General features: G+C 50.6%; 2 protein-coding genes across 9 annotated transcripts in view; both read left to right on the forward strand.

Moving 5' to 3' along the window:
• The window catches only part of QTRT1 (queuine tRNA-ribosyltransferase 1), a 5,862-nt gene extending 3,964 nt beyond the window's left edge, over positions 1-1,898 (forward strand). The window contains exons 6-10 of the mRNA XM_012641321.1: positions 738-876; positions 1,083-1,158; positions 1,282-1,391; positions 1,488-1,575; positions 1,660-1,898. Of these exons, the coding sequence (XP_012496775.1) occupies positions 738-876; positions 1,083-1,158; positions 1,282-1,391; positions 1,488-1,575; positions 1,660-1,812 (566 nt within the window). The 3' untranslated portion in view covers positions 1,813-1,898. The remainder of the gene's footprint in view (positions 1-737; positions 877-1,082; positions 1,159-1,281; positions 1,392-1,487; positions 1,576-1,659) is intronic.
• Positions 1,899-4,230: 2,332 nt separating this feature from the next.
• Positions 4,231-21,877, forward strand: part of DNM2 (dynamin 2) — a 77,849-nt gene continuing 60,202 nt past the window's right edge. For all 8 annotated transcript variants that reach the window (XM_012641297.1, XM_012641290.1, XM_012641292.1 and 5 more), the window contains exon 1: positions 4,231-4,609. In XM_012641297.1, coding sequence (XP_012496751.1) covers positions 4,449-4,609 — 161 coding nt within the window. In that variant the 5' untranslated portion in view covers positions 4,231-4,448. The remainder of the gene's footprint in view (positions 4,610-21,877) is intronic.

Consider the following 21,877-nt stretch of genomic DNA (forward strand, 5'->3'; position numbering starts at 1 on the left):
ACAGCAACCTCAAACTCCTGGGCTCAAGCGATCCTCCTGCCTCAGCCTCCCAAGTAGCTGGGACTACAGGCATGCACCACCATGCCCAGCTAATTATTTCTATATATTTTTAGTTGTCCAGCTAATTTCTTTCTATTTTTAGTAGAGATGGGGTCTCATTCTTGCTCAGGCTGGTCTCGAATTCTTGACCTCGAGCGATCCGCCCTCTTCGGCCTCCCAGAGTGCTGGGATTACAGGCGTGAGCCACTGGGCCCGGCCTGACCTGTAAATTTTTTTTAAAAAATTTTTTGTAGCGTCTTGTTGCCCAGTCTGGTTTGAAACTCTTGGCCTCAAGTGATCCTCCTGCCTTGGGCCACCAAAGCGTAGGCCTGGCAAGCTTCACATATTTTTTGCAGAAATGTTATGGTATTTGATGACCAGCTATTACTCAACATATGGGATGTTCACTGTCCTCAAATCTGGAAAATTCGGACACACATCTGGCTCCAAAGGTTTCAGCTAAGGGAGTGCTTCTGCTGAGGGTTGAAGGAGAGGGTCTTGCATAAGGCAGGCACTCAGTAAACAGAAGCTGAGATCACCAGCCGACCCCTCCTCCCAGACAGACCATCTGCCTGTGTGTGTCTCTCTCTATCTCTCCCTGAGGGACGGTGCAGGGTCTGGCAGGGTCCTCCCTGGGGATGAGGGCAAGGCACGTTGCTTCTTGTCTGGTCACCCCTCACCTTACCATGTACCCTCAGAGATGACCAAGAGGGATGTGCCCGGCTTCGCCATCGGTGGCCTGAGCGGTGGGGAGAGCAAGGCCCAGTTCTGGAAGATGGTGGCTCTGAGCACCTCCCGGCTGCCTAAGGACAAGCCCCGATACCTGATGGGGGTCGGGTACGTTAAAAGGGAGACAGAGCCTTGCCTGTGGGGAGCAGATTCCTGGGGAACCCCTGCCCTGCTCGGAGAGGAGACTAAGGAGCGCTTGGCTGTCCCCTGGGGGCAGTCCTGAGGCAAAGTGGCCCAGTCCAGGGGAGTTGATGTTGGGAGGGGGCCTGGGAAGCTGGGGCCCAGGGCTAGAGGCTCTCTGCTCCCCTCCCCAGCTATGCCACGGATCTGGTGGTCTGCGTGGCTCTTGGATGCGACATGTTTGACTGTGTCTTCCCCACGCGGACTGCGGTGAGGCCCTGGGCGGGGGCAGAGAGGGCGATAGGGTTGGGGGATAGGGGTTGGGGGGTTAAGGTAGGGGTGGGGTTGGGGAGAGTGGAGACCTGCCTGACTGGCCTTCCCCTCCTCCCCTAGCGCTTTGGCTCCGCCCTGGTGCCCACCGGGAACCTGCAGTTGAAGAAGAAGCTGTTTGAGAAGGACTTCGGCCCCATAGACCCCGAGTGTACCTGCCCGACCTGCCAGAAGTAGGCAGGATGGCGGTGGGGGCGCTGAGGAGGGGAGAGGGTGTGGAGGGGCACAGGGCGGGCTCCGCTGAGTTGCGGCGCCGTCCTCGTCCGCAGGCACAGCCGGGCGTTCCTGCACGCACTGCTGCACAGCGACAACACAGCCGCCCTGCACCACCTCACTGTGCACAACATCGCCTACCAGGTGGGCCAGTGCCCCGGGGCAGGGAAGGGGTGGTCAGGGGCCTCCCTGGTGCCAGTTGCTGATGCTGACACCCTCTCCCTGCAGCTGCAGCTGATGAGCGCCATGCGCGCCAGCATCGTGGAGAAGCGCTTCCCTGAGTTCGTGCGCAACTTCATGGGCACCATGTACGGGGACCCCACCCTCTGTCCCACCTGGGCCACCGAAGCCCTGGCTTCTGTGGGAATCACACTGGACTGATCTGGCATCGGGGAAGGGAGGAAGGGGCTGGAGCATACCGAACGGTTTTTTTTTTTTTTTGGAAGGTTTTTTTATTCTAACTTAAAGAGTGTGTCTGTGTCTTCTTGCTGAGGTGGTTTGTCTTGGTCCCCTACCTGGTCTCAGCGTCACTGTGCCTGGGTAGCTCCCCTTCTGACTGATAATGACAAACAAGCATGGTGGCAGCTGGGGACTAGAAACGACTGAGCACAGCCCAGCATGTAGGATTTGCCCCCAGAGTGGGAGCTGCATCCCTTTTCCTGTGGCCCAGGTCCTCCTGCCACCCTGGAGGTGGCTACTGCTGTCATCCCCATTTTTGCAGGTGAAGAAACAGGCCGGGGATGGGAAGTAGCTTGCTCAAGGTCATTACCATCGAGGAGTGATGGCTAGGCTTTAGTGCTCACACTCTTACCCTTGACTCTGCAAATATGTGGCCCAATCTCACTCCCCGTAAACACAGTGACAATAGGTGTGATCTAGCAGGTGCCCCCACTGTGCCTGGCACTGTTCTAAGTGGCTGTCATGTGTATTTAATGTTTATGTTATATGTGTATTTAATATTTATGTTCCCACTTTATAGAGAAGGACACTGAGGTTCAGAAGAATGAAGTCATTTGGTCATTATCACTGTCTTAGTCTGTTCAGGCTACTATAACAAAATACCATAAACTGGGTGGCTTATAAACAACAGAAATTGGCCTGGTGTGGTTTAATCCCAGTACTCTGGGAGACTGAGGCAGGAGGATTGCTTAAGGCTAGGAGTTCAAGACCAGCTTGGCCAACAGAGATCTCATCTCTACAAAAATATTAAAAAAACAATCAGCCAGGTGTGGTGGCTTGGGTCTATAGTCCCAACTACTCACAAGACTGAGGCAGGAGGATCGCTTGAGCCCAGGACTTCAAGGCTGCAGTGAGCTATGATGATGCCACTGCAGTGCAGCCTGGGCAACAAAGCAAGACCCCGTCTCTATAAAAGTAAAATCAGCAGAAATTTATTTCTTACAGTTCTGGAGCCTGGGAGAGTCAGAGCTAAGTGCCAGTCAGAGCTAATCAGTGTCTGGCTAGGACCTGCGTCCTAGATGGCCATGTTTTCTCTGTAACCTCAGATGGTCGAAGGGGCAAGTCAGCTCTCTGGGGTCTCTTTTACAAGAGCCTGAATGCCATTCATGGGGGCTCTGCTCTTATGACCTAATCACCTCCGGACTGCTCCCACCTCCAGATAACATAATATTGGCAACATATGAGGCCTGGGGAGTCACAAGCAGTCAGACCACAGCAATCACCCAGTAAATAAACAGGCCCAGGATCTAACTGAGATCATTTTTTCTATTAATGCTAACACTTTGGGGGGCCGAGGTGGGAGGATCTCCTGAGTTCAGAAATTCTAGATTAGCCTGGGCAACACAGGCCCCATCTCTAGAAAGAGTACGAAACATTATTAGCTGAGTGTAGTGGCGCCGGGTTGTAGTCCCACCTACTCAGGAGGCTGAGGCAGGAGGATAGAGGCTGCAGTGAGCTATGATCGTTCCACTGCACTCCAGCCTGGAGGACAGAGTGAAATGCTGTCTTTTAAAAAAAGAAAAAAAAAAAAGTCCATGGTGCTCTAAAGATGAAGAAGCGGCACGTGAGCAGAAAGGGCTAAGCATTTGCCAAGGCGTGGAGGCGTGACTTTAGTGGGTTCTCTCCCTGGGAAACCCTAGCATCGCCTCATCCCCTCTGCAAAGCGCATTGCGCCCCTGCTCCCAGAGCTGGTTTGCGGGCCGGGAGCAAAGATGCATTCTGGGACTTGTAGTTTTCTCCAGAGCCCGGAAACTCAGAAGTGGCGATTACCGGGTCCCACCACGAGGTGTCGCCCTTCGGCGAGTACTGTGGGTCTTTTCCTGCACTTCGGAAGTCTGTTGAAGACATCCTACAATCACAGGGAAGAACGGGACTTTCTGGGATTGACAGATACAATTTTCAATCAGAGTCAAGATTCTGATGTTAAAACCCGCCCTCTTTTGCCTTGTTGGCTGAAGGAACGAAGTGATATTTATATAAGCCAATGGGAAATTCTTAGGGAACTAGGTAGTGTCAAGTGACAAATCAATGTGTAAAGATTGATTCCTAACACCATTGGCCAACTTTTTCGACTGGTGGGTCTTCCAGCCAATGAGACAGTCGGACTCAGCCAATGGGCGGAACCAATATGCCTTTTCCCGAAACACCGCCTACCGGCGTTGACAAATCGTTATCCGCAGCTATTGGTTCTTGCACAACAGTGACGGTTCTTTCGTCCAATGAGCCCGTGAGACGGTCCCCAGCGGGAAGGCTTACTCAGCCGGAGGCCCGTGCTTCGCTTTCATTGGTTCATGTCTCTGAGTGGCTGTGCCGTCGGTCAATCGGAGGCGGCACGAGGGCTTTGGGCGCAGCCCCGGGCCCGGGGCGGGAGGTCGCTCGGGTCGGGTGTCGCCTGAGAACCGGATGAGGCGGCGACCGTGAGGCCGAGCCGGGAGCGGGCGTCGCGCCGAGGCCCGGGCGGGCGTGGAGCAACGGCCATAGACGCCGGGGGGTCGGGTCGTTGAGGGTCGGGAGCGGGCGGGGAGCGCGGGGCGCTCGGGCCGGGAGCTGCCGGCGCCATGGGCAACCGCGGGATGGAAGAGCTGATCCCGCTGGTCAACAAGCTGCAGGACGCCTTCAGTTCCATCGGCCAGAGCTGCCACCTGGACCTGCCGCAGATCGCTGTGGTGGGCGGCCAGAGCGCCGGCAAGAGCTCGGTGCTGGAGAACTTCGTGGGCCGGTGAGCGAGCGCGCCGGGGACCGCGGGCGGGCGGGCGGCGGCCTAGGGCGCGGAGGGCGGACCGGGAATGGCGCGCCCTGCGCCGCCGGCGTAACTGCGGCGCTTGCGTGCCCGCGACGGGGACGGGGACAGGGAGGCGGGTCCTGCGGCTCACCCCGGGCGGAGGTCGCCCTGCAGGGGCTGGGAGCCGGCCGAGGCCCCAGGCGCGGTCTCACAGGCCGGGAGCCGTGGGACAAGAGGTGCAGTGGACTCTTGCCGTCTGTCTGGTCCCAGCTTTTGTGCGTGAACTGTGCCATCTGGTCGCTTGTGGGTCAGGGGTAGATTCACCTTCTTCTCTGTCTGGGTGTCTCTTGTGGTGAAACTTGCTGCCTAGGTATTTATCGGGACGACCCCTGCAGTCTGGCTGGCTGTTCATTTATCTGGAGCAGCCTCCGCCCCCTGGTTGGCTGTGTCTGTGTCCTGGGCAGGTACCCTCCGCCCCACCATTTGGCTGTCCATCTGTCCTGTCCCACCTGGCGACCCCCTGCTGTCTGGCTAGTTGTCTAGGGTGACCTCTGCTGTTTGGCCGCCCATCCATGCCTCTCACAGACTTAAGCACTTAGCAGTCTCACTGTAGGGGGTGGCCCCAACTGGCCTCCACTGTCTGAGTGGCTGGCTGGACCCTAGGAGACCCTGTTGTCCAGTCTCGCAGGCTGAGTCTTCAGCTTGGTGAACGCTGGTTCCTTTCTTCCAAGTGAATCCTTCTGTTTGTCTGTCTATCCCACTTGGTGTCTGTCCCTCTCCTAGTCTGCCTGTCGCTGCCTTTGACTGTCTGGCCCAGCCCTTCTGGCAGGGAGTGGGGAGAAGGTGGAGGGGAGAAGGGAGCTTAAGGATAAAGCTTGAACCCCTCCTTTCCCTCCCAGTTGGAAGTAGAACCCTGGAGAGAACTTTCTCTAGGATTCTTTCCTGGTCCATGTCAAGGTGCTCCAGGGAACGCAGGGGCCAGCCCCCAGCTACAGCCTGCAAATCACAGGCCTTCCTTGCAGCCTGGGAAGGGGCTTCTTGCCCGATCAGGCCTCAGTGGCAAGGACTGGAATGTAGCCTTCCCTGGGAAGCCCTGAGTAGCCTCAGTGTGCCCACCTGTCCGGTGGGCAAATTCCACTCCCTGGGCTGTTTCCAGGATTCAGGAAGCAATTGAATGAGAAGTCCTCCCCTCCCCACTGGCCTTTCCATCTCCCAGATGGGCGGCTACTTCTGCGTTCCAGGAAGTACTCCATTTGTGAAGGTGTGGCTGCCAGATGATAACCTCCTCCTCCTCCTTGTCATCATTGTTATTGTTATTATTGCTGGTATCAGTGCTAAGGGCTCATGTTAGTCCAGCCGGCCCCACACTGGGTTCTTTCTTGGTTGGGCATCTTGAATCCCACGGTGAACGAGTAGGGTGGAGGTTCTGTTATCATCCCTATCTTCGAGATGAGCTGGAAGGACTCACTGTTCACCCAAGGCCACCAGGCTGGCACAGCGCAGAGCCCGGCTGGATGCCCAGCCCTGCCCCTGCTGTCCAGAGCTCTGGGGCTTTGCTCCCAGGGGACGTGAATTTCCTTCTTTGCTGCTTTGTCTCTGGCACATTGCCGTCTGTCTGCTGTGGCGGAAAGGTGTGGACTTGGGGTCACCCAGGGCTGGCCTGTCTCAGGCTGGGCTGGGAGCCCCTCTGAGTGGCAATCTTCCTTCCTGCCCAGCCTTCTGGTGGGGGCATCTGCAAAGCTCTGTTTTATTTGCCTTGTGATCTTGCACAGGTTAGTGTCTCCAAGCCTCAGTTTCCCCTTCTAAAAATGGGGCAATGATCCCTCAACAAGACTGTTACAAGGATGCAGCGACATGGTGCCATTGAAATGCTTGCTTAGCACAGCGCCTGGCACAAGTACTTTCACTTTAGCGTGATGAGGGTGGCATTGCTATGATCCCCGTTTTACAGACTGGGAAACCGAGGCTCAGAGAGCTGAACAGAGCGCTCTTGGCTGTTAGTGAGGAATTGGGGGCCCTGGGTTGGGAACACAGGTCTCCCTCCCATCCCCACCTCTCCTCATTCCCTCTGCCCATCGCTTTTCCCTCCTGCCCACCCTGGCATCTGGGGGCTGCCAGCTACTACCGAGCTGGCTCCTGTGGCAACCTTATAGAATTTGCTTGTTAAAAGCATTAATTCAATGCCTCACTTGGAATCCCACTCGCTACTTCCTTGTGAATTTGGCCAAACTGAGCCAAGAACATGCTTCCTCCCTGGCACTGGGGATGTGTACCGTGAGCATCTTGGCTGACTGCCAGGTGTGAACGGGAGAGTGTGTCAAGGGCCTGTGGCCAGGCCAGGCACCTGGGGTGTCTACACAGGCTGCTTCGTGTCATTGTCATTGCCCCCTCCTTGCGGATTTTCTAAGAACGTGAACCGAATGGGAATGGCTCAGTTAGCTCAGCCCTGTACAGTTCTGTGGTTGTGTGTGTGTGTGTGTGTGTGTGTGTGTTGGGGGGGTTTGCAGATTGCTGGCCCCGGGGGCTGCCTGCCTGCCGGGTCTTTTGTTTCACCTGCGTTACATTTAGAAACCTGTTTTTAATGAGCTGCCAATGTTTAAAAATTAGGTTTCACATCAAAATCCAGATTTCCGTGGTGCTAGAATGCACCCAGGTCTTTGGAGTTTAGTTGTGGAGCACACAGGCCCTGAGCCCAAGGCCTGGCTCCACCGTGGTTGACTGTGTGACTTTGGCTCTCTGGGCCTCAGGTTCCTTTCCTGGAAGATGGGGGTGATCACTGGACACCCCCCGCCCGGGGACTGGATGAGTGAGTATATCCTGAGTGCCTGGGTCCTGCACCGGTGACCACTGCTGTTAGAAGCACCATCTGGCCAAGCGGGGCCCACATGCCTCATGGCACCAACCACTTGGATTTCAGAAGCCGCAGCCACTGTCCTGGCAGACTAGGAGTGGTCGCTTGAGCTGCCAGTCACCACCACTCCCTAGCACCACCCAGGCCCAGCTGACATTTGCTTGGAGCCTCATGCCCCCGGAAACCTTTGAGTTTGACGTCCCTGGTTTATCTGCCCTGTCCCAGCAGATAGACTCGAAGCCCTAAGGAGAAGGGCATGGCTCCCTCTTGACACTTGTCATTCAACCTCAGGAGCTGGCACGAGGGAAGAGCTTGGGAGGGGCTTAGGAATTCCCCAGCCCTCCCAGCCCCACATCTAGAGAAGAGCGGGAAGACCTGGGGCCCCCAGCTCACACCGCACACGCTGGCTTCAGTCTTGTGAGGTTCCCCTCTATGAGGTTCAATTTCCTCAGCGAGGAAACCTGGCTGTTAACACAGCAGATAGGATCTCTTCCAACTCGTAGGGCTGATAAAGCCGCCTGGTGCCTTGTCACTGCATGCTTGTGAGATCTTGGGCCAGGGACTTCGTCCCTCCTGTTCAAAATGGAAATTGTACCAGCACTTCTTTCTTAGGATTGAATAGGGATTCAGTGAGACCATTTGCAGCGCTGGGGACAGTGCGAAGCATAGAAAAAGCACTCAAAACATCGGGTATTGTTCATTTGTTCATTGAAAACTGTTTTCTGAGCACTTTTCCTGTGTGCCTAGGGACGTGGCCCTGAGCAAGTTACCAAAACCCCTGCCCCGGGGGAGCTGGCCTTTCCACAGGGGCAGATAAAGGAGAAATACGGCAGAAGGTGACAAGTATGATGGAAAAAAAGGTTAAAGGAATATGATATGGGATAGCTCCTCGTGGGGAACACTACATTTTGTTTGTGGGTTTTTGTTTTTTTTTTTTGAGATAAGGTCTCGCTCTGTCGCCTGAGTAGAGTGCAGTGGTGTCATCATAGCTCATTGCAGCCTCAAACTCCTGGGCTCGAGCGATCCTCCTGCCTCAGCCTCCTGAGTAGCTGGGACTACAGGCACGTGCCACCATGCCTGGCTAATTTTTCTAATTTTTGGAGAAATGAGGGTCTCACTCTTGCTCAGGCTGGTCTGGAACCAGGGAGATGTGGGTCATCCTCAGAGGCACTGCCTGCTCCTTGGTGGGCACCAGACCAATGCGTGTCAGATGACTCTTGGCTCACGTCCTTGCTAGACCGAGAGTCACGTGATCTGCCCCCTGGGCTGGTTTGGCCCTTAACAGATCTTAGGAGTTTAGAGCCACTTGGAAATGATGGCTTCTGTTTGCATTTGGGCAGAAGCAAATTCCACCTTGGAAGTGCCGTGGAAGGTTCTGCCCAGGTGGTCTGTAGTACTTGGGCCAGCAGGGACAGGAAGATTCCAGAAATGTCTGTGGGAATGTGGCTGTTTCTGGTGCTGCCACACACCAAATGAGTGACCTCACTTCTCTCGGCCTCAGTTTCCTCCTCTGGAAATGGCATCACGACCGTCTCTACCTCGTGAACTGAGAATCACATGTGCAAATCTTCGTGAAATGGGTGACTTTTGTGATTTAGATGGTTGGCTCTATCTTCCTTTAGCCTGGATCGGAACTCTGATGATTGTTAATTTCTTTTTCCTTAAAGAAAGGGAACTCATCACTACTTTGGTCTTGTAAGTGACACTTCATGTCGCGTGCACACATAACACACACGCGTAACTGGAGTGTGTACAGCCACGGTCAGGACGCTGACGCACATCCTGTTCCCCAGATCTTAAAAGGTTGGCTGGAGGCTGTTCCTGGTTCATTTTTAAACGGGAATTGTGGCTGCAAACAAATAATTTGGCCGTGAGAGATATTTACACCCATTTTGCGTATGGCGGTGGGAAACTGGGAGCAAAGACGTCCAACAAAAGGGGATTTGGCCAGACAAACAGTGCGTCCAGACAACCGACTGTGGAATAGCTACTGGGAGGGATCTAGAAGAATATTTAATGACCCAGAAAGCTGAGTAAGACCTGTTAGGTGCCAGACTGAATGGGCCATGTGATCCCATCTTCTTTCTTTTTTTTTTTTTTTTAAAGTTGCATTTCCTTAGTCAAAAGCCCGGAAAGATGTACACCACCCTAACCCCACACGTGAATTGTTTCCCCACGTGATTCTTGGTTTGTTTTTGCTCATTTGGGGATTATGTTTATAACCAGAAAGACAGATTTCTTCAAAGGTCAGCTCTGGACTGTCTAAGTGCCTTTTCGGGGTTATTTGTCCGTTGGTAATGGTTTTCGCTAGGTACACAGCACTGAAATCCCTGGTAATAAGCTGGTTTGGTTCTGGGTGAGGGCAGAGGATGGCCTCGTTTCTAGATTCAGGTTTCTAGATTCAGAGCTTTCCAAGGTAGCCTGGGAGGAAGGGGCTGGCCACCGAATGGAACCCTGCCTCTCTCCCAGTGGTTGCATTTGGCTCAGAGCCACATCTGCCAAGCTTTTGCCCGATTTGAATGAAAACGCTGAAATTATAGGCTCCGCAACTGCTGGGGAAAAAAAAAAATGAGAATGTCATCTAAACCTTAATTTCCTGGGGTTGCCAACTACATGCTGTAATTAAGCCCGCATTGTGTCAAAGCTTTGGAAAAATTCGAGCCAATAATGAGATACTTGTAGGGCATTAGCTACAATCTGAATAGAGGGAAAGAGTGGCCCTGCCTTCTAAGCGAGATGGCACGCGAGAGGGAAGATGCCTGCTTCTGGGTGTGTTTTGGATTTTCCCTTACTATTGGGAGCTGAGTCCCTGCTGGGTGGTTGGGAATTTTCCCCCGTGGAGTCACCCTTAGCTTGCACAGGGAGCTGGGTGACTATTTCAGTTTCATCTGCTCCTGGTTGCTTGTGACATATTGAGAGCTGCTCTTGATGGAGAATGACTCTGTGCCATGCACGGGGACTTAAGTGTAAAATCGGACCATGTGTCCGAGCAGCCCTGGAGCTGGGGGCAGCTTCTGCTCTTAGCATCCCTGGTTTACAGGTGGGGAAACTGAGGCCAGAGATGGGGGCACTGGCCTGAAGACACAAGGAGGAGTACAGGAGCTGCAGCTTGCATTGGGTCTGTGTCCTCTAGAGCTGGATATCTGGGGACAGCAGGGATGGGAAGGTGTGGACCCTGCCTGTTGGCAGCAGGGCCACCATGGCATTCGTACCAAGGACGGGGCTGAGATTGCGAATAGAGTGACTCCTGGCATTTGGGATGCTTTGAGGTTGTTAGTTGTGTGTCCGACTGGCATGCCAGGTGCTGGGGACCCAGTGGAGACCGAGCTGGACACAGAACAGGTGACCAGTTAAATGAACAAGAGCATTCTGAAGACGAGAAGCGATTGTCTTCACACTGCGCTGGGCAGGGGGAGAGAAAGGGGGGCTGCTTCAGATGGGGCCGTCGGGGTGGGTGCCCTGCAGTGGAGCCCGCCCTGCAAGGAGGGAACAGGAGACACAGAGACACATGCCCTGCCTGCTGGGTGCAGAAGGCACATGAGAGTCAGGACGCTGCGCGTCAGATGCCTGCTTTTGCTAAATTTTCATTGTGCAAGTAGAGCGAGGGGACAGCATTCTAGTGAAAAGGGAAACCGTTACAGACGGGGAAGAACACATCGCCCACCCTCTCCTCCCAGCTCCACGCGGGAATGCCATTGTCATTTTGAGGTATACCCTGCCAGACCCCTCTTCGTGTGTTTGTACGTATGGACGTGCCACACGCGTCGTTGCCTGTAGAGAATGTCAACATATAGCACTCACTGTTACGTTACGGGTGGTTCTTTTTCAGTGTGTTTTCCTTCCAAAACCGGGGTCACCCATTCATGTCATTCAACAAATGGGTTTCCAACTACTCGGCACGTCTTCCAGGTCTTTCCTTGTTGGTGTATTCGTAACTGCCGCTTGGAGCACCCTGACTGCCCCCGAGGGGTAAGGGATGGAGGTGACAGGGGTGGCATGGAGGAGTCGCTGTGCCTGTCCCAGCGATAGATTATAGCACCTTCCTTGTGCTGTGATCCTCGCTGGGGCCTTGGCACAAGGCGCCCCACCCGCTTCGAGGCCGGTGCTTGAACCTGCTTACAGAGGAGGAAATGGAGGCACAGGGCTTGCCCAAGATGCTGGGGTTTTGAGTGGTTAGACTTGAACCCAGAGCCTTGGCCCTGAGACCGGCTGGCCTGTACGTCACCGCTGGCTTGGTCAGAGTTTCCAACCTTCCGTGTCTTCGGCAGTATCCCTGTGTGCCAGGTGCTGAGTACTGTGTGTCCCCTGGGGTCGCCCCCTGTATGGACGAGGCAGCTGGGAGTCTCCAAGCCCCCTCTCCACCCACTTGTTGACTCAGCACGTTTGTCCTCAGCGGAGAGTGACGCCGCCCTGGCAGGGGCTGAGGCGGGGTTGGAGTGGGGACGTCGCAGCAAGGGAGACCAGAAGCTCCTGACCCCCAGAGGCACATTCTAGTGGCAGATGGGTGGGACAGTGTGCAGGGTGGACACCTGTACTGGGAGCCTCGGAGCAGAAACGGTGGTCAGGGGATACTCGGAGGAGGCGGCAGTGGCCGGTCTTCCTGCTGGGGTGACAAGGATGGGCAGAAGCAGAGAGGTGACCCGCTGAGCTCCTTGTACCTTTGTGCTCATTCCAGGGGACAGGAGGAGAGATCAGACCTGGGACTCGCCTTTGGGGGTTCACAGCCTGCCTGGGGATGCGGGGACCCCGACACAGGGACATCTTCCTTCGCGGCGGGCTGAGATTGGCCCGTGTTGATAGAAAGGGTGATAATTACAGGCTGAGACCCGAGGTCGGGCCGCGTGGGTGTTTCTCCGGGCTGGCTTCCTGGCCTGTAAAGATGGGCCAGCAGGGTCCCCTCGCTGGGCTGTGGCGAGTGATGCCCGGTACAGCCACCTGTGGGATGCCCCCTCTGGCTCTTGCTGCCTGCCTGGGTGCCAGGTGGCCCTGGCAGGAGTGGGCACCACTGCTCTCTTTGTTAAGGGAGGACTCTTGGATAAAACCTCATGCCACTCTGACCACATACACATGGGGCTGTGGACAGGAGGCCAGCAGAGCTGTCCAGGGCCCTGGTGACACCCCCACACCCAGACGAAGGAGGAGGCGCCCTGGAGACGGCCCATGACACATTTTCCCAGTGATAAGAGCCTTTCAGGGCTGCTAGCCTGGCGGGCCAGCCGAGTGGGGAGAACAGTCCCCAGCTGGGGCGACCCCGCCTGCCGGGTGATACGCCCTGGCACGACCAGGCCAGCCCTAGAGGAAGCCCCCGGGGGGACTGGGACACAGTTCCATCTGTCCTGGCCACAGGGCCTCTGTCTCCTGTGCTGATAGACAGGATTCTTCTAGGGGGTCGCATCCTCCTCGTCTGGGAGACCTCCCAGCTGGCGCTGCGATCCGGAACCTGCCAGCTATGAGGACAGTGCCTTTGGAAGCTGGTCGTTTCCGTCTGGTGGGGCAAGGGAGAGCCGGGGATCCGTAAATCAAGATCAGGGGCTGTGACTGGAGCCGCAAGCCACTGGCTCAGCTCGAGGGAGTCTTCCTGTGGTTTCGGTTGGTGTGTCTTCGTGTCTTGCAACACTGAGCTCCCCGTCGTCTGGGCGGAAGCTGGTCAGACGGAAACGCGGCTTCTGCAACGTATGCCCCAGTGGCACTGCTTGGTGGCACTGCCTGGCAGAGGTTGGCAGGGAGCTCAGGGCAGGCTGCTTTCTGAGGTACAGAGGCCTCATCTGGAATATACTCCCAGCACTGAAAAATGATGCGCTGGCCTGATTTTTAAACTTTTTTCTAATTATAGGAATTATTCAACTGTTTACTCATTGTAAAAAAAAAATAATTCACTCTATCTGAAAGTGGACAGAGTAAGGCGGAGATTTGTACTGCCCTTTGCACGGGAACCACCTCTACCAGTGTGCCAGATCTTTTTTCTTTTTCTTTTTTTTCCCCCCCTTAGGAGGTGGGGTCTCGCTGTGTTGCCCAGGCTGGTCTCAAATTCCTGGCCTCAAGCAATCCTCCCACCTCTGGGACTACAGGTGTGGGCCACCATGCCTCACTGCAGATCTTTCTATGTTTCTAAGTGGGAGTCCCCTCTGCCGACCCACCCAGTGCGACTCTACCCTCTGGCTTCACAGCCCAAATCTCATCAGAATGTGACCTACTTGTTCCAAGTCCTGGCTATTTAGTGCCTCCAAGGGCGTTTGCCTTTTTGTTTTCATTTTGTTTTTAATCAGCTTTTTACTTTGGAATAATTATAGATTTACAGAAAATAAATTAGCTTGAAATTTATGGAAAAGTTACAAAGATAGTACAGAGACCTCCCCTTTCTCCTCCACTCAGCTTCCCCTGATTGTACAGTTCTCACAGTAGGAAATTAACCTTGGTATGTTACCAGCGAGAAGGGCAGATTGTGTAGATTTCTTCAGTTTCTGCCGCTGTGTCCTTTTTCTGTCTCAGGATCATCCCACATTGCCTTTATTTGTCGTGCCTCCTTAAATCTGGTCTGGGACAATGCCTCACTCTTTCCTTGGTTTTTATGACCTTGGCATTTCATAGAATGCCCCTCGATTTGAGCTTATGTGGCATTTTCTCATGGTTAGCCTGGGGTCGTCAGTTTGGGGGAAGAAGGCAATATCGGGGAGGCGCCCTTCTTGTCTTCGAATCCTGTCGGGGTACGTGATATCAACAGGAGTTATCGCTGGTGACGTTGACCTTGGCTATGGTGGGGTTGCCAGGTTTCTCCACTGGAAAGTTACTATTCTTCTCTTTTTCATATGCTTTGGAAGCATAGAGGGTTCTTTCTTTTCTTTTCTTTTCTTTTCTTTTAAAGACAGGCTCTTGCTCTGTTGCCCAGGCTGGAGCGCAGTGGCGCATGATCATAGCTCACTGCAACCTCAAATTCCTGGCCTCAGCGATCCTCCCGCCTCAGCCTCCCAAAGTGCTGGGATTGCAGGCCTGAGCCACCGTGCCTGGGTACATTTTTAATTTTTTGTAGAGATGGGGTCTCGTTTTAATGTGATGGTTTGAATAGGTAATACAGCCACATGACAACAAGATTTAAAAATGTCATAAAAGTTGGAGAAAGAAGCCTGGCTTCCTAGTTTCCATCACTTTCCCCATGCATATTGAAGCAAATGTTAATACAAATGTGTCTTATTCTGCCCTCTCCCGTACACTGATTTATACCCTCTTCTGCACAGTGAGCTTGTTACTTAAAAGTATTTCTTGGAGATCTTAGTGTATCAACACATAGAGAGCTCGCTCATTAGTTGTTTTTTTTTTGTTCCCTGGGGGTATAATTTAGGTACAGTAAAATCACCCGTTTTAAGTGTTGAGTTCTACAAGTTTTGACAAATGCCAACAGTTGTATAATCACCACTACAATGACGATACAGAACACTCCCATCACCCCCCAAAATCTCCCTCCCATACCCCTTTGAAGTCACCCCCTCCCGGACCCTCGGCACCTGGCAGCTACCGATCCGTTCTCTATCCTCATGGTTTTGACTTTTCCAGAATGTCACATAAATGGACTCATACAGCCTTTTGATTCCGGCTTGTTCCGCTCAGCATAACGCATTTGAGAGCCGTCCAGTTTGTATTCATTAATAGTTCATTCCGTTTTATTCCCCAGGAATATTTCATGGTAGGGCTGGACGGCGGTTTGTTGAACCATCCACACTCCCTGAAGGACATGGGGTTGTCGCCAGTTTTTGGTGATCATGAATAATGCTGATATAAACCTGTGTATGTCTGCATGGCTCAGAAGAAGTACAAGCCATTTTGATTGAAGTTTTATATGACTTGTGAGGTATAAGTTGAGGTTTTAATTTTTTACTTTTATTTTTTGGTATATGTTCATTTTTTTTCTTTCCTTTTTTTTCTTTTTCTTATTTTGCATATGTCCTTGGAAATAAATTTTTTGGTATATGAAGGTCCAATTTTTTAAAATACTATTTATTGAAAAGACCATCCTTTCTCTATTAAGTTGCCTTTGGCGGAAATCAATTTTATGCTTATCCATTCTAGACTCTCTGTTCCTTAAAATTCATCTGTGGGTCTTTTTGCCGAAACCACATTTATTATTGTAGCTTTATAGTAAGTCTTGAAATCAGGCCGTGTGTGTCCTCTTTGTTCTTGTTTTGCAAAATTGTTTTGGCTAGTCTAGTTCTGTTGGCTTCATGTATACATTTTAGAATGAGCTTGTTTCAAAAGCAAACAATTCTTATGAAAAGTAAAAGAATAAAAATTTTAAAAATCAGCTTGTTGATTTTTACAAAAAAGATTGTCATGTGTCAGTACCCGGAGAAGTGCCTTGTTAGTTTCTGTAACTGTGTGTTTCTCCATCCACCGCACCGCCTGCCTGGACCAGCGTAGCCTCTACCTCCTTACTCTTGTACCTTGTATCTTCCACCTCTTCCCTAGCCTCTGGGCTGTTCTCCGTGCAGTGTACAGAGGGTGCCTGCTAAGAATATGTCCTTCCTGGCTGGGCACGGTGGCTCACGCCTATAATCCCTTGGCACTTTGGTAGGCCAAGGCAGGAGGATCACTTGAGGCCAGGAGTTCGAGACCAGCCTGGGCAATATAATGGGACCCTGTCTCTACAAAAATTTTAAAAAAAAGATTAGCTGCGTCTAGTGGCACTCCCTGTAGTCACAGCCACTCCAGAGGCTGAGGTGGGAAGATTGCTTGAGCCCAGGAATTTGAGGTTGCAGTGAGCTCTGATTGTGCCACTGCACTGGCAACAGAGTGAGACCCTGTCTCTTCAAAAAAAAAAAAGTCCTTTCTCTGCCCAGAACCCTCCATGGCTCCCAGCTCCTTTGGGGTAGAAGTTAAAGTCCTCACTGCAGCTCCTGGCTACTCTCAAGCAAGTCAGGCTCGGTCCCACTTCAGAGCCTTTGCACATGCTATTTCTGCCTCAGATAGCTCTATGGCTCACTTCCTCAAGCTCCGTCAGGCTCTGCTTAAGTGCTGCCTCCACAGAGGTGGTCCCTGGTCACTCTGCTAAAATGCCCTCACCCTGTTAACTCTGTCCCCATGCTCCGCTTAATTTTTCTTAGAAGCATTTGTCACTTGCATCATTGTCCTATTTCTTTGTTTGAGTTCTTGTCCATCTCCCCCATGAGAAGGGGTAAGTGGTAAGTGTGGTAAGTGATTGGGAAACCCACCCTCTCTCTGCATACACTCATTGATCTGTATCTCAATCACTGAGCGGGACTCACTCAGCAAAGTCTGCTGAGCCTGCTGTGTGGCCAGGGTCCGCTCTGGGCTGCTGCCACCCAGCTGGGGCTAAACAGCCCTGGTCGCCACTTTGCAGAGCCGGGCTGGTGGGGGAAGGGCCATGTTAGTCAGACACAGCACAGAGAAGTGGAGGCTCTAGCTAAGATCGGGGTCACAGAGGGGACAAAAGACAGGAGGGAGAAATAAGAACTGGCCACACACAGTCAGAGGCTTGGCCCTTCCTGGGAGTGTTTGTATGGGCCGGCAGCGGCTTTTTATCTTTAAGATGGACCTGTTTCCTTGTTGGCACACAGAGAGCTCCTGTCCGTTTTTTTCCCTCGCATATCTTTATTGAAATGTAATTCACACACCACCCTTTTGAAGTGTACTATTCAGTGGTTTTTAGCGCATTCACGGAGTTGCGCAACCATCACCACTATCTAATTTCAGAACGTTTCCATCCCCCCTAATCCATGCCGTACCTGTTGAGCAGCCATTCCCCACCCCCAGCTCCGGGCAGCCACCCGTCTCCTTTCTGTCTCTGAATTTGCCAAATCTGGACACTTCCTATAAATGGGATCATTTCCTATAAATGGAATCATGCAGTATGTGGCATTTTGTGTCTGTTTTCTTTCATCCAGTATCATATTTTCAAGAGTAATCCAGGCTGTAGCATGTATCAATGCTTCATTCCTTTTTATGGCGTAATAATTTTCCATTGTTTGGATAGTTATGGCACATTTTGTGTATCTATTCATCTATTCATGGGCGTTTGGGTTTCCATCTTTTTGGCTGTTAGGAATAATGGTGCTGTGGACATTTGTGTATTATAAGTTTTTGTGTGGACATATATGTTTTTCTCTTGGGTATATGCCTAGGAGCGGAATTGCTGGGTCATACGGTAACCCTTATGCCATGCTGCCAGACTTTCCCAGAGTGGCTGCACCATTATACGTTCTCACCAGCAGTGTGTGACAATTCCAGTTTCTCCACGTCCTCACCAACACTTGTTATTATCTGTCTTTTTGAGTTTAGCCTCCTAGGAGGTGTGAAGGGGTATTTATCTCAATCTCATTGGGAGTTTTTTGCATTTCCTTAATAACTAATGATAAGGTTTTCATGTACTTGTTGGCTGGTTGTATATCTTCTTTGGAGAAATGTCTATTCAGATCCTTTGCCTGTTCTTAGATTGGGTTATTTGTTTTTTTATTGTTGCTTTGTAAGTTAGACTGCTTTTTTGTCATTAAATGATCGTGGCACCCTTGGATGAAAAGCAGTTGGCCATAATCAGTTTGGCCATAAATGTAAGAGCATATTTCTGGACTCTAAATTCTAGTCCATTGATTTATAATGTCTCTAGTCTATGCCAGTACCACACCAGCCTAGATTACTGTAGCTTTGCAGTAAGTTTTGAAATCAAAAATTGTGAATCCTCCAACTTCTTCTGTTTCAAGCTTGTTTTGGCTATTCTAGGTCTTTTGCATTCCATACGAATTTTAGGATCAGTTTGTCAATTATTGCAGAAAATGGGATTTTGATAGGGATTATATTGAATATGTAGGTCAATTTTGGGAGTATTGCCATCTTAATAATTAAGTCTCCATGAACACAGAAATTTTTTTCATTAATTTAGGTCTTTAATTTCTTTCAAGAATGGTTTTTAGTTTTCATTGTAAGAGTTTTATACTTTTGTTAAATTTGTTGCTGAGTATTCTATATGATGCTGTTGTAAATAGAATTGTTTTCGTAATTTCAGTTTCAGATTGCTCGTTGTTAGTGTGTAATAATATAACTGATTTCTGTCTATTGACCTGGAATTCTGCAGCGTTGTTGAACTCTATCTCTAATAGCTTTCTATTTCTTTTGGTAGTCAATTCCTTAGGATTTTCTGTAGACATGATTATGTCATCTGTGAATCATTTTCTTTCTTCCCTTCCAATCTAGATGTCTTTTCTTTCTTTTTCTTGCCTAATTGCCCCGGTTAGACCCTCCAGTGCGATGTTGACTCAAGTAAGTGGCTACAGTAGACATCCTTGTCTTGTTTATGATCTCAGTATTTCACCATTAAGCATGATGTTAGCTATGGGTTTTAGGAAGTTCAGGTTGGGGAAATTCCTTTCTATTCCTATGTCATGTGTTTTTATCATGAAAGGGTGTCAGATTTTGTCAAATGCTATTTCTGCATTTATTGAGATGGTCATGTAGTTTTTGTCATTTATTTTGTTAATACGGTGTATTGTATTGATTGATGTTCACACTTTCGATTACCATTTAATTCCTAGAATAAACTCCACTTGGCCATGATGTATAATCCTTTTTATGTGTTACTGGATTGGGTTTGCTTGTATTTTGTTCAGGATTTTTTTGTATCTGCATTCCTAAAACATATTGGTCTGTTGTTTTCTTGTGATGTTTTTGTGTGGTGTCGGGGTTATGTGGGACTCATAGAATTGAGATAGGAAGTGTTCCTCTTCTGTTTTTTGGAAGAGTTTGTGAAGGATCAGTATTAATTCTCCTTTTTAAGTGTTTGTTAGAATTTACCAGTGAAGCCATTTGGGCCTGAGCTTTTCTTTGTGGGAAGTTTTTTGAACATTAATTCAATTTCTTTACTCGTTATAAGTCTATTGAGATTTTCTTCTTGCGTCAGTTACAGCAGTTTGTATCTTTCTAGGAATTTGTTCCATTTCCTCTAGGGTGTTTGCTTTGCTGGCATAGTATTCCTTTTTATTTCTGTAAGGTTGGTAGTGATGTCCCCTCTTTTATTCCTGATTTTCATAATTTGAGTCTTTTCTCTTTTTTTCTTAGTCTAGCTAAAGGTTTGTAAATTTTGTTGACCTTTTCAAAGAATACATTTTGGTTTTATTGATTTTCTCTATTTTTTGTCTCTATTTCATTTATTTCTTTTCTAATTCTTTATTATTTTCTTCCTTCTGTTTGCTTTGAGTTTGGTTTACTCTTTCTTTAGGTTTATTTTTTTTTTTGAGATAGGGTCACGCTCTTTCGCCTGGGTTAGAGTGCAGTGGTGTCATCATAGCTCACTGCAACCTAAAGTTCCTGGGGTCAAGCGATCCTCCTGCCTCAGCCTCCCAGGTAGCTGGGACTACAGGCGTGCACATCACTGGGCCTGGCCAAATTTTATGTTTTTTTTTTTTAGAGACAGGGTATCACTCTTGCTTAGGCTGGTCTGGAGCTCCTGGCTTCAAGCAATCCTCCTGCCTCAGCCTCCCAAAGTGCTAGGATTGAGGCATGAGCCACTGCACTTGGCCTTTTTCTAGGTTCTTAAAGTGGAAGATTAAGTTACTGAAATCAGAAAATCTTTTTTAGTATAGGTGCTTATGTCTATAAATTTCCCTCGAGGCACTGCTTTAGCTGCATCATATAAATTTTGATATGTTGTGTTTTCATTGTCATTTATCTCAGTATTTTCTTTTTTTATATTTTTTAATTTTTTAAATTAATTTTTAGTAGAGACGTGGTCTTGCTCTTGCTCAGGCTGGTCTCGAACTCCTGAGCTCAAGCGATCCTCCCACCTCGGCCTCCCAGAGTGCTAGGATTACAGGCATGAGCCACTGTGCCCCACCGATCTCAGTGTTTTCTAATTTCCCTTATGATTTCTTTGATTCATTGGTTATTTAGCAATGTGTTAATTGGTATATATTTGAGAATTTCTCAAATTTCCTTCTGTTGTTGGTTTCTAACTTTATTCCATTGTGGTTGGAGAACATGCTTTGTGTGATTTCAATCCTTTTAAATTTACTGAATCTTGTTTTATGTCTTGGCCTCAAATATGGTCTATCCTAGAGAGTTTTCCATGTGCAGTTGATAAGAATGTGTATTTTACTGTTGGGTGGAGTGTTCCAGACGTGTTTGTCAGGTTTTGTTGGTTCATGGTGTTGTTCATGTTTTCTGTTTCTTTGTTATTTTTTGCTTGGTTGTTCCACCCATTATTGAAAGTAGGGTATTGAAGTCTCCAACTGTCATAGTTGCATTGCCTGTATTTCTGTGCCTTGTGCTTTTTAACAGCTGTGTAGTATTCCTTGGTCCCTCCTGGTCCCATTAAACCAGTCGCTCTTCTGCATGAACTTTTAGGTTGATTCTAGTTTTCCCCCTCCTGTCAGAGGCTTGGGGGTCGATAGACTTGCGAGTCTGCTATCAGTGTTCAGGGCCCATCCCCTGAAGGAGGTTGCTATGTTGGAAAGGACACGGATTTAGAGTGATGTTGCCAGGCCCCCCAGGAAAGGCTGTGCCAAGGAACAGGATCTTTGCCTGTTGTGGTGGTGACAGGGGTTGACATCTCACTGCCCTCTGTCACCTTTGTGAACTAATCCTATGGAATGGGACCCTCCGTGTGCCAGGCCCTGGGCTTCACATGCCTTGTCCTTCTAGGCCTGCTGCCAGCCCCATGGGTGGGCCCTGTTACTAGACCCACCTTACAGACAAAGAAATTGAGTTCTGGAGAAGTGGTGACCCTTGCTGTGGTCACACAGTGAGGCTATGGCTGAGCCATCAGGCTGTAGACTCTGTAGCCTAAGATCTGCTCGCCAGGTTGTCCCCGTGAAGAAGCTGAGCCTGGCCTTCCTGTCTTCAGAGTTCAGGGAGCCGTCGAGCCAGCGTCGGAAGGAAGAGTGGAGGGCACCATGCGGGCATTTGGTGGCAGCACTGTCCAGGCGGACGTGCTGGCCGTGGGGCAGGAAGCACAGTGAGGGGACCGGGGTGCCTGGAGCCACAGGAAGGAGCTGAGGATGGCAGGGAGGTGGCTTGTGGGCCACTGGGAGGGGACAGGACTTTGTCTAAGGGAGATGGAAGGCACGGGTGCTAGGTGTGATCTGACTTGCAGTGTGAAAAGCCCACAGGGCAGGGTCGGGGATGGGAGAGGGAGGGAGGCATTGCCCTGGCCTGGGGGAACGTGGCCTCAGGATGTCAGGGTGGAGGAGGGGAAGGAAGCCTCTAGGTGTATTGAAGGCATTTGCTGAGAGGCGAGCTTTTGGGGGTGAGGGGACCGAGGAAGGAAGAGAGGTGCGCGTCACTGTGGTCTGGGTCGGCCTGGACGGTTCCTTGCTGGGTGGCTCCCATCACTCTGGGAGAGGGCTCTGGAACGGAGGGAGGGGAACACGTCTGTGACAGGCCACTACCCACTCTCCTTGAAGGAAGGGGCCAGCACA

This window comes from Propithecus coquereli, unplaced genomic scaffold (assembly GCF_000956105.1).
Source record: "Propithecus coquereli isolate 6110/MARCELLA unplaced genomic scaffold, Pcoq_1.0 Scaffold164, whole genome shotgun sequence".
Classification (NCBI taxonomy): Eukaryota; Metazoa; Chordata; class Mammalia; order Primates; family Indriidae; genus Propithecus; species Propithecus coquereli.